Source organism: Pyxicephalus adspersus, chromosome 11 (genome assembly GCF_032062135.1).
Source record: "Pyxicephalus adspersus chromosome 11, UCB_Pads_2.0, whole genome shotgun sequence".
Lineage (NCBI taxonomy): Eukaryota > Metazoa > Chordata > Amphibia > Anura > Pyxicephalidae > Pyxicephalus > Pyxicephalus adspersus.
Window position 1 is genome coordinate 52,325,824 of NC_092868.1, and position 12,754 is coordinate 52,338,577.

General features: G+C 38.1%; 1 protein-coding gene across 1 annotated transcript in view; it reads right to left on the reverse strand.

Annotated features, from left to right (window-relative positions):
* LOC140340261 (histone-lysine N-methyltransferase PRDM16-like) overlaps nt 1–12,292 on the reverse strand; it is a 206,992-nt gene extending 194,700 nt beyond the window's left edge. Inside the window, exon 1 of the mRNA XM_072425318.1 lies at nt 12,167–12,292. Coding sequence (XP_072281419.1) covers nt 12,167–12,203 — 37 coding nt within the window. The 5' untranslated portion in view covers nt 12,204–12,292. The remainder of the gene's footprint in view (nt 1–12,166) is intronic.
* Nucleotides 12,293–12,754: the final 462 nt, after the last annotated feature.

Genomic DNA, 12,754 nt, shown 5'->3' on the forward strand with positions numbered 1-12,754 from the left:
GAAATGATCATGAAATAAGGTTTCCAGTGCTGAAAATTGCACATGCAACCTTTAGCTGATTTGAACTAAGGGTTTATGTAAATATATCTTTGCTTGTGATATGCATTGGTACAAATAATATGCAAGTTTGTAAGAATAGGAGAATGACATGAATGCAGAACTCCATTCTCTATTTGAGGAAGGACCCCTGACTGCACCAAACCGTCCGGAAGACAATTGGCAATGGAGTTTTAATAGACTTGTAAGGGTGGAAGTACTGGGGAACCCAAGGCTAGAGAACTGCTTTAAGGTTAACAGGGCAACAAAATGAAAAAATGGAGCAAAACTTTTTTACTTTCCCTTTATTTCAGCAGAACTTTGTACAGCACAACTGGGCGAAGCTTGAACCTTGCTGGCTAGGACAGACCACGACCAAGCATGACAAATAAGAAATGTTAATTGTATGCAAAGAGAGATACATGTAGTCATGGGTGCTGAGTGAGCAACAAGTATGCAATGGGTGGTGCACCAAGTATTCCGAAGGAGAGATCTGGAGAATTCCATATAATTGTATTGTGAGAACAAAATTTGGTGGAGTACAGCCCGATTTTGTCAAGGCCATCTGTCCTATGGAATCCCTATGAGTGCCTTTTTTATATATATTTATATATATTATATATTTGTAGAAATGTACTTTTCCCACACTGTCCCACTGCTTTGTTCATCTATTTAATCCCTTTTCAAAATCATAACGTAATGACCTTATCCACTCCCCTACAAGACAATATTCAGGCAAGATGATTGGCCATAGTAAATCCAATGTAAGTATTTCTACAAATAGAGAGGTGTTATAGCTTTATATTTATATTTATGTTTATATTTAGCTTTATTTATGGCACCAACATATTAAGCAGCGCCTTACAAAGCCCATAGTCATATGGCCATTCACATGTGTTTTGTGCTTATACCCAAACCATGTTTTCCAGTGCATTACCACAACATTGCATGGCACCCTACTGCACATATGCAATCCAACAAAAGACACCTGCAGAATGGTGCAACGCAATGCACAGATGTGAATTTTCTATTTAATAAATCATATTAGTCAAGGTGAATTGTTTCTGCTGAGATGCATTGCCATCCTATTGACCTGGCTTCCTGGCACAACCTGTGCACAAAAAACTTAAACGCAATGCATAGTGTGATTGGGACCCTAAAAGTTGCAGAAGAGATATACTACCCTGTGCAATATATATATATATATATATATATATATATATATATATATATATAAATATATATGTAAATGTTTTACCCAAAAATCATGGAACTTTCACTCAAGAATCAGACTTTTCGTTTATCAAGAAATTGTCAGTAAGCACGAGTGAATCTTTGATAAAAGTTTTTTGAATCTTGACTGATAACATTAATCAAAAGACCTCATAAATCTAAACTGCACACACACCATACATAAAAATCTCCATACAACAAACCCTAACATATTCTAAGGATCTCATGTTACAACTCGGCCACCATTAAACTCATCGGCCACCCAGAACCCTGCTGCACGACCGCCCTTCTTTAAAACGCAATTTTCTTTACCCAAAATTAAACTAAAATCAAAACAAAGTGCCACAAAATCATGGAGCAGACTTATTTTTTTTTCCTAATTACACATCTAGTGGATTATTTCGGCAGAAACACTTAACCTCCTCTAATTGGTCGGGAGAACATAAAGACTTAATAACATGCGTCGGGAGCTGGGTAACGTGGGAAAGAATTAGGCCCAACTCCAAAGCGACTGCTAAATTGGTACATTTCAAGGGGAAGACGTGCGCGGTGAGCCTTGTGTGCTCAAGAGTTAAAATCATTCCAATCATCGGTGTTTTAAACAAAGTATTTATTAAAAAAAATGTTTACTAACATGGTGACACATGAGATATGTTGTCTGCAAGAAGGAGAGATATAATTATGTATAATAACGCCACTTATAGGGAGCCATTCACCTCCTTCTTGTTCATTTATATATAATTGCAATCAGCTTTATATAAGTGATCTCATCAATATATATAAATGTAAAACTTTTATAGAAGAGTTGCCTAAGACTACAAAACTTGATATAGGAGAAGGTATTTCACAGAAAGCAGAGAAAGCTGAGATTTCAGATCAATGCATCAGATGTTACAAGGACATTGGACAAGAAGGAGACTCAGAATTCTGTAATTGCAAAAAATGATGTTGGCCTGTAAAACTATTGCAGCCACTACATCCAAGCACTGCTGATCTGCAACATGCTATTCAGTGTTTCTCAACCGGGGTTCCTCCGGAGGTTGAGCAATGAGCAATATGGACCTCTTAGGTCAGTGTAAGTGACACCAATTATTTTTTTGGCTATCCGTTAGGGAGACATTCTTCCCAGTGTCCAGCAATCCCTCCTATGGACCACCAAGATAATATATTGTGAGCTGTGGTTTTAGTTATTATAGGAGGGGTTCCCTGAAGATCTGAAAGTTATTTGAAGGGTTCCCCCAGGTTGAAAAGGTTGAGAAATACCGGTCCAATCAATGCATGATATGCTGCACAATACCATGTGTTGCAGTAAGGCTACCTGTTTGTGTGAATAGGTTGCCCAATGCGCCAACAAGGTGAATGCAGCCTTTTCAGCTAGTAAGTTAGTAAGAAGCTGCATATTTGGCTCTATTTATAAAGCAGGGAATCTGACATTCTCTGGTGGGAATCAAATACTGCCATTAAAACACGTGGACCTGGAAGATTGAATGTCGGATTTCCCTGTTTTATAAATCAAGTCCATTGAGTTGCAATGCAATTGGCATTCACAATTAGCTGTACTGCATTGCTGTTAGATGCTAACTGAAACAGAATATTGTAAATGGAGCCCTAAGCTTGTACAGGGTTTTATAGTAGGCTATGTATACACATTGGACCTGATTTATTAAAGCTCTCCAAGACTAGGGAGAATACACTTTCATCAGTGACACTGGGTGATCCAGCAAACCTGGAATGAATTTCTTCAGTCATTTGCAATTTGCTAGCAAATGTTTTGAATCCTGGACCAAATCCATTCCAGGTTTTCTAGATCACTCAGCTTCAGTGATGAAAGTGTATCCTGTCCAGCCTTGGAGATCTTTAATAAATCAGGTCCAGTGAATCTGACATTCACTAAACATTCTCTAGTGGAAAATCTTCCAGTTCTCTTGTGTTTCTCTTGTTTGGTGAATGTCATATTTACTGCTTAGTGTTTAATAGGAAATGTGCAAATGCTGCTTTTGGGTGCAATGGTCATCTATAGTCATTCCTGATGGCTAATCGCTGGTGCTTTACCACCCTCTGATCACTCATGTGTGTGAAAGTCATTTATCTGAATGGCCTGGTATTCACATAGGCGGCTGGAGGGCAGGTAAAAAAAAAGAATTGCAATTAGAAATCGCTGTTAACCGTACAGAAATCACCACTATGGAAAGGCGTCAATCCTCCTTATATTGAATGGAGGTCAGATAAACGTCGATATGCCTGTTACCCCCTAATAAATGCCTAGAAATCTCCAAACAAACGCTTGTAAGAGCATACGTGTAAATCTAGCCTGAAGGTGTCTACGGAATGCTCCTCCAGACACAACATTCCAGCCACTTCTCCACAATTGGTGGATATTTTACAGATAATTACGGATTCCTAAAAAAACCTAAACAGACGTAACGGTACCAGGTAGGTCAATAATATTGATTTGAAAATTGACCGCTTATAGCAGAACTCCGGGCTGATATAAAAGACACAAAATAATGCAGCTCCCTTTTCATTGATCAATCAATAAATTTATTTTATAAATGGAAGCAGTGTAAGAATCTGAACTGAACCTGGCACTGGGGCTTGTTCATGACTTTTCAGTGCGGTGTGTGCAGGAATGCTGGCGGTACAGGATGATAACACATTTTATGCGTTTCCTAGATTGTAAGCTCTTCGGGGCAGGATCCTCTCCTCCTCCTGTGTCACTGTCTGTATTCGTCTGTCATTTGCAACCCCTATTTAATGTACAGTGCTGCATAATATGTTGGCGCTATATAAATCCTGTTTATTAATAATAATAATCTTTGTGCACCCCAATGAACATGCATGCATTCCACAATGTACACTACCATATTAATGAGGTGTACTGCTGCATAAAAATGGTGCGATTTTAATTTTTTTGTTCATTCTGGTGCCTTGGCTGGCCATTCTAATGAATAAACTGCCTTTACCTAACACACACCAGGACAGATAAGTATGAAAGGGTTCCAAGACCCCTATAGTCACCAGTATAGCAGAGCTGGAAGGAGGAGGACAGAAGTGACATCTAATCAGTTGTGATACAGTGCTCATATGCTAGCAAGGTACAGCATGGTGGCTCAGTGGTTAGCCTTCAACCTTTGCAGCACTGGGTTTCCGCGTTAAATCTCAGCTAGGAAACTATCTGCATGGAGTTTGCAGGTTCTCCCTGTGTTTCTGTGGGTTTCCTCCCACATCCCAAAAACATACAGTTAGGTTAATTGGCTTCCCCCCAACATTGACCTTAGCCTGCATTAATGACATATGACTATGGTAGGGACATTAGATTGTGAGCTCCTTGGAGGGATAGCTGGTGACATGACTATGGGCTTTGTACAGCGCTGCGTAATATGTTGGTGCTATATAAATACTGTGTAATAATAATGATAGAAGAGAGCAGGGTGATAATAATATAAGGCCATCAGTTTGCTGCTCTTCCATTGGGCTGTAAATGGTGAAGTGACTCTCTTTTATATAGGTAAACCTATACACCTGGCTGATCTGCATGATGGGGCTGTATAACCTCAGCTCTATAAATGTATTTTCATGGTATTTCCAGCTGTTTGCATGGAGTAAAACCTTAATGATAGGCAAACTTTAAAGGACAGCACATCTTACAACCAATCAATAATCATCTTCTCATTATACAAGAATGATTTGATTTGTGAGTTTGACATGGGATAGGTTTAATGCAAGCTGAAAAATGACAACATTTCACAATTTCTGCCAAACTGCTCATGGGAGGAGATCCCAAAACTTTGAAACAACATTGGAAGATATATCTGCAAATGCAGCATATGTACAGGTGCAAAGACCAACCTGGTGGAGGTAACTCAGCGGCAAGCACTTTCACCGCCAGAACACTATCTGCATGGAGTTTGTATGTTCTCTCTGCATTTGTATGGATTTCCTCTCATATCCCAAATGTATACTGACCGATCATCAGCTCCCCAACAACCCTAATACAATGGAGGTGACGTTGGATTGTTCTTATGAGTGACTATTGCATGACTATGGACTGTGTGAAGTACTGTATGATATAAAAGTAAAAAAAACTCTATGCAAGTAGTGATTTTAGAAAAAAAAGGACCCTGGGTGAATATGAAGCCGGGGATGCAAAAGCACAGCAATCCATTTCCCTGCAGCCCGTGCCATTCTGTCCATTGGGATCCTGGAGGAGGTGGGGGCACCAGGCAATTGCCCCAGTTTGCCCAACCCTATCTGTATGCAGGCAAAACAGTATTTTTGCTTGCATTCAACTAGAGCATCTTATTCACTGAGCTAAGTGACCATACACCTAATAAAGTCAACATGCTCTATTCCTTAAACAAACAACACCCAATGTTTGCTGCAAGAAGCAGAATCTGTTCACTGGGGGTAAATACCAAAAATTCACCATGAATACCCAATCATGTGCAAAGAACACAATAATAAAAATAAACAGGATTTTTTCTAGCATGTGATTGGTTGATAAAAATGAACACAGCTTTATCTTTATTAATGATTCATCAATCAATCACATTACAAAGTGAATAATCCCAATGACTTTATTATTAACTTTTGGACACGACGGATCTTTCTCTTCCGTCTACGGGAACTTTGATTGGGCTAATCTGGTAAAATGTGAACAGATGACTCCGCCATGCAGATCGCCATTAATCTGAGCAGCGGCATGTAAAATAAGCGCAATTGTATATTAAAAAGTCAAGAGGCACTTGCATGCTTTTTTGTAGGGTAACTGGGAACAAACAATACAACAGATGTTTTGCAACTGGAGAGCGTAAGTCAGCGAAATCCCATCTTGTAGCAGACAAGGAGCTGTACAATCTACGCCGTGATTTCCAGATACACAGAAAGGTCTGTGGCCCCCCGGTCTTGTTCACCAAGCACTTTAACATTTTACAACAGACCTGATTGCTCTGTTCTGCAATTATGAGATCACGACACATAAAGAAGGAGATTTTTTTATTCTTCTTCCAAAGCTAAATATTGTTTATAAAGCCTCATACAGCAACTTGGAGCTTTGCTACTACATAAGCCTTGTGTCTCTCCTGTGCATTAGGAGGATCTGCACTTCAATGGTCTGATAAAACAACATTATCACATCTAAGGCAACTCAAAGGGCTCACGTTTAGGGCTCCTGAATGCGTTCTATAGAAAAGAATGACAAAATCAGCCTTTGTTTTTGTTCTGGGTTCATTCACAAATCATTAAGTAGATTTAAATACATATTTACCTATCAGTTCTGTATTAAAGTGAATGTAACCCATTTTTTTTGTTTTACTATGTTAGCTAGACCATATCCTTTAATTGCCACCTTAAGTTATCAAATGCAAGCTTTGAGGATGGTTTAGATCCAGAGTTCCTCCAGAGGCTGTTAGAGGTTCCTTGACAATTTGTAACCCTCAGGTCAGTTTAATGGACACAAATTATGTTTTTGGCTATCTGTAACGTGACATTCTTCCCAATAGGCAGCAATGTAAGAGGAATTCTTCCCAATGTCCATCATGCTAATATACTGAGAGCTGTAAAAGGGGCTTCCCCAAAACACTAGATGAGATGCTTCTTTGGGGTTTATATTATAATAGAAATAGTACAGAAACGTATATATAAACCTACATGGATTATAACTATTTAAATATGAAAGTAATGGGGACCAATACAGAGATTTCTCTTCACGTCCCATGAACACAGCAGGATGTAGGAGATAATCTCTCCAAAGCAATGGGAAATTCTTGTCAGGTAGAGAACAATGAAACTCATGTTTCCATATTCTTCCCACCTATTGTATTATTATTATTATTACACAGTATTTATATAGCACCAACCTATTACGCAGCGCTGTACAAAGTCCATAGTCATGTCACTAGCTGTCCTTCAAAGGAGCTCACAATCTAATGTCCTTACCTCAGTCAATATTATAGTCTAAGGTCATTTTTTGAGGGGGGAGCCAATTAACCTAACTACATGTTTTGGGATATGGGAGGAAACCAGAGGAATCTCACACAAACATGGGGAGAATCTGCAAACTCCATGCAGATAGTGTGCTGGTCAAGATTCAAACCTGGAACCTAGCGCTGCAAAGGAAAGAGTGCTAACCTCTGAGCTGTATGGTGACAACCCGACTATCCATCACTTTCTGTACCAGAGGCATTGGTCACCAGGATAGAGAAGGAATCTCCCCGGACCTAAAGTTTAACACTTTCCTAATTTTTTCAAACTAAGGCTAAAACATTTTGGCATTTAGGTAGACTTATTGGAGAAGGAGATGAAAAGGAGAAGGTGGGAAACGTTTAACAGTGGAAGCTGCAAAGCTGAAGGATATTGGTCTTTGGTTATGTAGATGGGTGCTTAAGAAATATTTATACATATATATATATATATATATATATATATATATATTATAGATTTATAGAACTATTTCTATGGAAAGTATATATTTATTATTGCACTGTAAAGCTGTAGCCTAGAAAAACACTGTGAGGCTGACCTAATTATTATTATTATTAATATTAATATTATTAATAATAATAATAATATTAATAATAATAAACAGGGTTTAAATAGCGCCAACATATTACACAGCGCTGTACAATAAATAGAGGTTGCAAATGACAGACAGATGCAGACAGTGATACAGGAGGAGAGGACCCTGCCCCGAAGAGTTTACAATCTAGGAGGTGGGGGAAGTATTTTCACTCACATGGTTGAATGCCTGATATAAAGCTTCATACACTTCCCATAATATTGTCTGGACATTCTGAACTCTCAATGTGTCTACATACAGAACTACACAAACACACACTTTTGCTCCACCCCATTGTGTGCTTTATCCGTTCCCAATGTTACTTTAAATGATCTCACTTTAAAATTTAAAAAAAAGTATTTTATTTCCAAATACTTTACTATGCAGAATAAGGCCCAGCCTCCCCTCACCCTGCAGAGCTGTCAGCAGAATGGCCAGCTGTATTGCCTGTAGTCTGGGTGACCCCTGTAGCTATAGACTAACATGATTTTTTTTCTTTCTAGAGGAATGAAAGCGCTGGAAGATTGGAGTGAGAGATTAAGGCTGAGAACCAGGCTGGGGAAGGTGGGGGCACCATGGAACAGAACCCATTCCAAAACCAAAAGTCTGGGGAGGCAATGCCAGGGGCTGGGTGTAACCCAACCAACCTACCTTCATCCCAACTCTGCAAAGCAGGCACTGTGCTTGGTATAGTATACATATCTATAGAACTCCTTCCTTATAACCTCTCACCTCCAATCTACTAATCAATAAAGATTACAACAAAATACAAATAACAAGGACAGCTCTGCCATCTGCAAGACCTGATTGCCACCAAGAAGTGATATTATTTAAATACTCTCACCCAGATCTAAAGCTTTACATCAGGAATAATAAAATACCATTAGCAGGTAAAAACTACTTTATATCTCCAGGTCCCAGGATCTAATGCAATGTATGGAACTACAGCACAACATTACTAGATCTATATATAATAATAAGTAGTTTAGAAAAAGGTGATTTGCTGCTGCACATACATCCATTGCTAAAATGTATATGAATCATTATGTAATAATTAAAATATAGGCTTGTACACAATATATACATATTATATTTATATAATATATATATATATATATATATATATACATATTCATTCATATTCATATACACACACATACAAGCAGTCCAACAAATACACACATCTCTCTCTATATATATATATATTTATATATATTTACTATGCAGACAAGAACTGTCATATAGCTTCCTATATGATTATTTAGAGAAAATAATTAAACATAACTCTGATAAAGTAGTAGATCATCCAAGCTATGGTATAGGTGGGCGCTATAATCCCCAGGTGCTGTGTACATGCAGTAAGTGTCAGAGTACCCCCATATCCCCTTCCCCCTCTATTTGCACATGATGCTGCACTCCTGTGTGCACTCCCCTGGGATTGGGGAAACCTTAGCTCCAGGCTACTGTTTTGAACTGTGCTCCCTCCAATCCCTCTCTGAAACCCCATAAAACACTGGGCCTCGCATTGTACCAGACACCTGACTTCAATCACTGCCCCCCCTCCACCACCAAAAAATGCAGCTTTTCCCCTGGAATCTGCAGGGCCGGATTCCTGCACAGTGTGCTCTGACCATGCCACACGACGCCTTATGTCAGCGACACACGCACTTTACAACTAAGGTCATACAGAACAAGAATAAAAGGTCCGATCCTGGAAGTCCTGTGCGCTTCTGTAGCATTTGGATAGAAAACCTTTACAAATCTGTATTTAAAATAAAAGTAAATTCCATTGCCGACGTTCGCAAGAACTTGCAGATATTTATCGCAGCGATTTAGGGAATACTGCAAGCTTTCCATGGGCCTGGTGCAGCAAGCATGCAACCATCTGACCCTTTAAAATGTGCCCTGTCCAGCTGCGACTTGTTATACCTAATACTGGATTACTGGGGTGCTGGAAGGTCCTCCAAACTCCTCATAAGAGTGCACTTGGATTAGAAATCCACACTTCAATCCTTGTATAATAAAAGTCTACACCAGACTGATTAAAGTACATTATAATACTTGGCTGATAAAAGAACATTCTGATACCAGCCATATAAAATGTGCTAATAAAAGCCAGGCATTAAAATGTACTCTTATAAATCGAGTATTAAATGTACTTTTATAATCCAGGTATTCGAGTATAAGCCAGGTATTAACACGGGCTTTAATAACTCATATATTTAAACATATTTTTATAAACCAAGTATTAAAATGTACTTTTATAAAAGAGGCATTGGAGTATATTTTTATATCACTGGGAATAAAATACGTTTGTCTAAATCAGGTATTAAAATACTTTTTGTTTTTAAATGGGTATAGGAGCAAGACAAAGAATAAAAAGTAGGTATTAAAAATACTCATTTATAAGAGATGATATAAAGATACATATTTATAAGAGGGGTATAAAAGATATACATTTATAAAAGAGGTATGAATGATATTGGTATAAAAAGGTAATAAAGGTATACAGCTATAAGAGAAGTATTAAAGATATTGTAATAAAAAGGTAATAAAGGTATACAGTTATAAGAGAAATATTAAAGATATTGTTACAAAAAAAGGAAATAAAGATATACAGCTATACGAGAAGTATTAAAGATACTCATTTATAAGAGGGGTATTAAAGATATACATTTATAAGAGAAATTATAAAGATTGTTATAAAAAAAGGTATTAAATATACCTATTGATAAAAGAGGTAATAAAGTTATAATTTTATAAGAGAGGTATTAAAAATATTATAGAACAAGCCAGGTATTAAAATGTATTTTATATAGCACAAAGATTAAATTGTACCCTTTTATAAGCCAGGTATTAAAATGTATTTTATATAGCACAAAGATTAAATTGTACCCTTTTATAAGCCAGGTATTAAAATGTATTTTATATAACACAAAGATTAAATTGTACTCTTTTATAAGCCAGGTATTAGTTTTACTACCAGGTATTAAAGGCTCCTTTTATCAGCCAGGTATTAGAATTCTCTAATATAAGTCAGGTATAAGAGTATTGTTTTATAAGCCAGGTATTCAAGTGCTCGTTTAATACTTCACTTAAAAAAAATTGAATAAAAACTATATATTAATACCTGACTAATAAAAATACATTTTAACACCTTGCTGATGGTCTAGGACTCGACATATAAATCTTTGCACACATGGTGAGCACCTTTCCTCTGATCGCTACATTCTTCCTACAAATACAGAAGCTCCTAGGATTGCTATTGTGTCGGCTTGTCATTAAAACGAGCAAAAGCAAAAACAATACAAAAAAGAAAAATAAATAAGATTTAAAAATAATAGCTAAGTCACAATTGCTTTAAAAATGTGAGAAAATAAAAGACGCAATATTGAAAAACTATCTAAAAATATTTAAAAATAATACAAATAGCAATCTCATAATTATAGAGAACAAACCCCAGCCTGCACTGTAGGACAGTCCAGCTGTTTTGTACAAAGCCACAAACACATTGACAGCCCTGAATTGTGTTCTGAATGTCACACTCCACAAAACAGCTGGGCTGACAGTCTATCACACATGGCTAATAATACAAATATAATAATATATATAAAACTACATGTATATGGAATCACAATGCATAATGCAACTACAAACTACACTGCACAAAGGCAAAAAAACAAAAAAAAACAAAAGCAACACATGAAGGAATTTCAAAGCAAAACATAAATTGCAACACACACATAAAAAAAAACTCTCCTGCACCCCCCTCTCCCCCTCCTCCTCCTGCCCAAATTCTGCAGCCTAGATGTGGCGATTAGCAGCAAATGATGGTAGAAATGCATGAAAATGGAGGAGTCCATGGGCAGCAGTGAGCTCTGGGCTGGTGTCACAGTGCTCAGTCTGTTTTGATGACTCGTGGGCAGTCCTCTAGCGCCCACTATATCAAAAGCCAGGAATATAGTTTCACAAGACTTGGAACGTTTCAATAAAGGGAAGGAGGAAAAAAAAAAAAAAAGTTCCTATGGCTCTCGTCAACTTTTAGCTAAGTTTCGTTTTGACACGGATTGGGCTTTTTGTGGGTGCCAGGGATGGTGCAAGGGGAGCAGCCTGGGCTCTTGGTGCCCACAGCCTGGGCATAGGGGACTGGCACAGAGCTGACTGCTGCCTTGAAGCTTGCACTGAAGCCTTGGAAATACAATTCCCTTTTGCAGCCTATTCAGGGGAAAGGTGCTGCTCTCCTGCAAGCTGCCTCTCCAGAAAGGATCAGCAGCCAGCTCAGGAGGTTCTGCTGCTTCTCTGGGTGGCTGCTAGCCCAGCACAAGGAAGAAAAGGACCTACTTTTGGCCAGTTTCCTCGCCCTCGCCTTGGATCTCATCTTGTCGGCTTGTGGATTCCTCTTCTCCTCCTTGAGCCCAGAAGCAAGAAACACACTATCTTCATCTCAGAAGCATTGTCAGTTCGGACACCTTTGCACATGCGCACAGAGCACTCAATCTGACACCCTCGCCAGGACTAAGAAACTTTGCAATGTATTCATCATCATCATCATTTTTTTTACGTCTGTCCTATCCTCTTCTTCAGATCACTTATCTCCCCCCTCACAAAAAAAAACCCACACCCCCAACACCTTCTCAGGATCAGTCTTCTGCACTGGCTCTTTAAGAAAAATCAGAACTATGGGTAACACAGGGACCCCCTGGATGGACATATTGGGAAGTCAGGTACCACTTGGGGTGACATGATATATATATATAAATACTTCTGTCTAGATTGATTGGGTGTATAGATAAATAATGGATCAAGGTATTAGGGACCCCCCCCCCCCTTTTTTTTCTTTTTCTCTTTAAATGGATCTTTCTCTGTGTTTTGGGGTGAAATTCAATGTTTTGTATAACATATCCAGATAACTTCTTTTAATGTATTTAG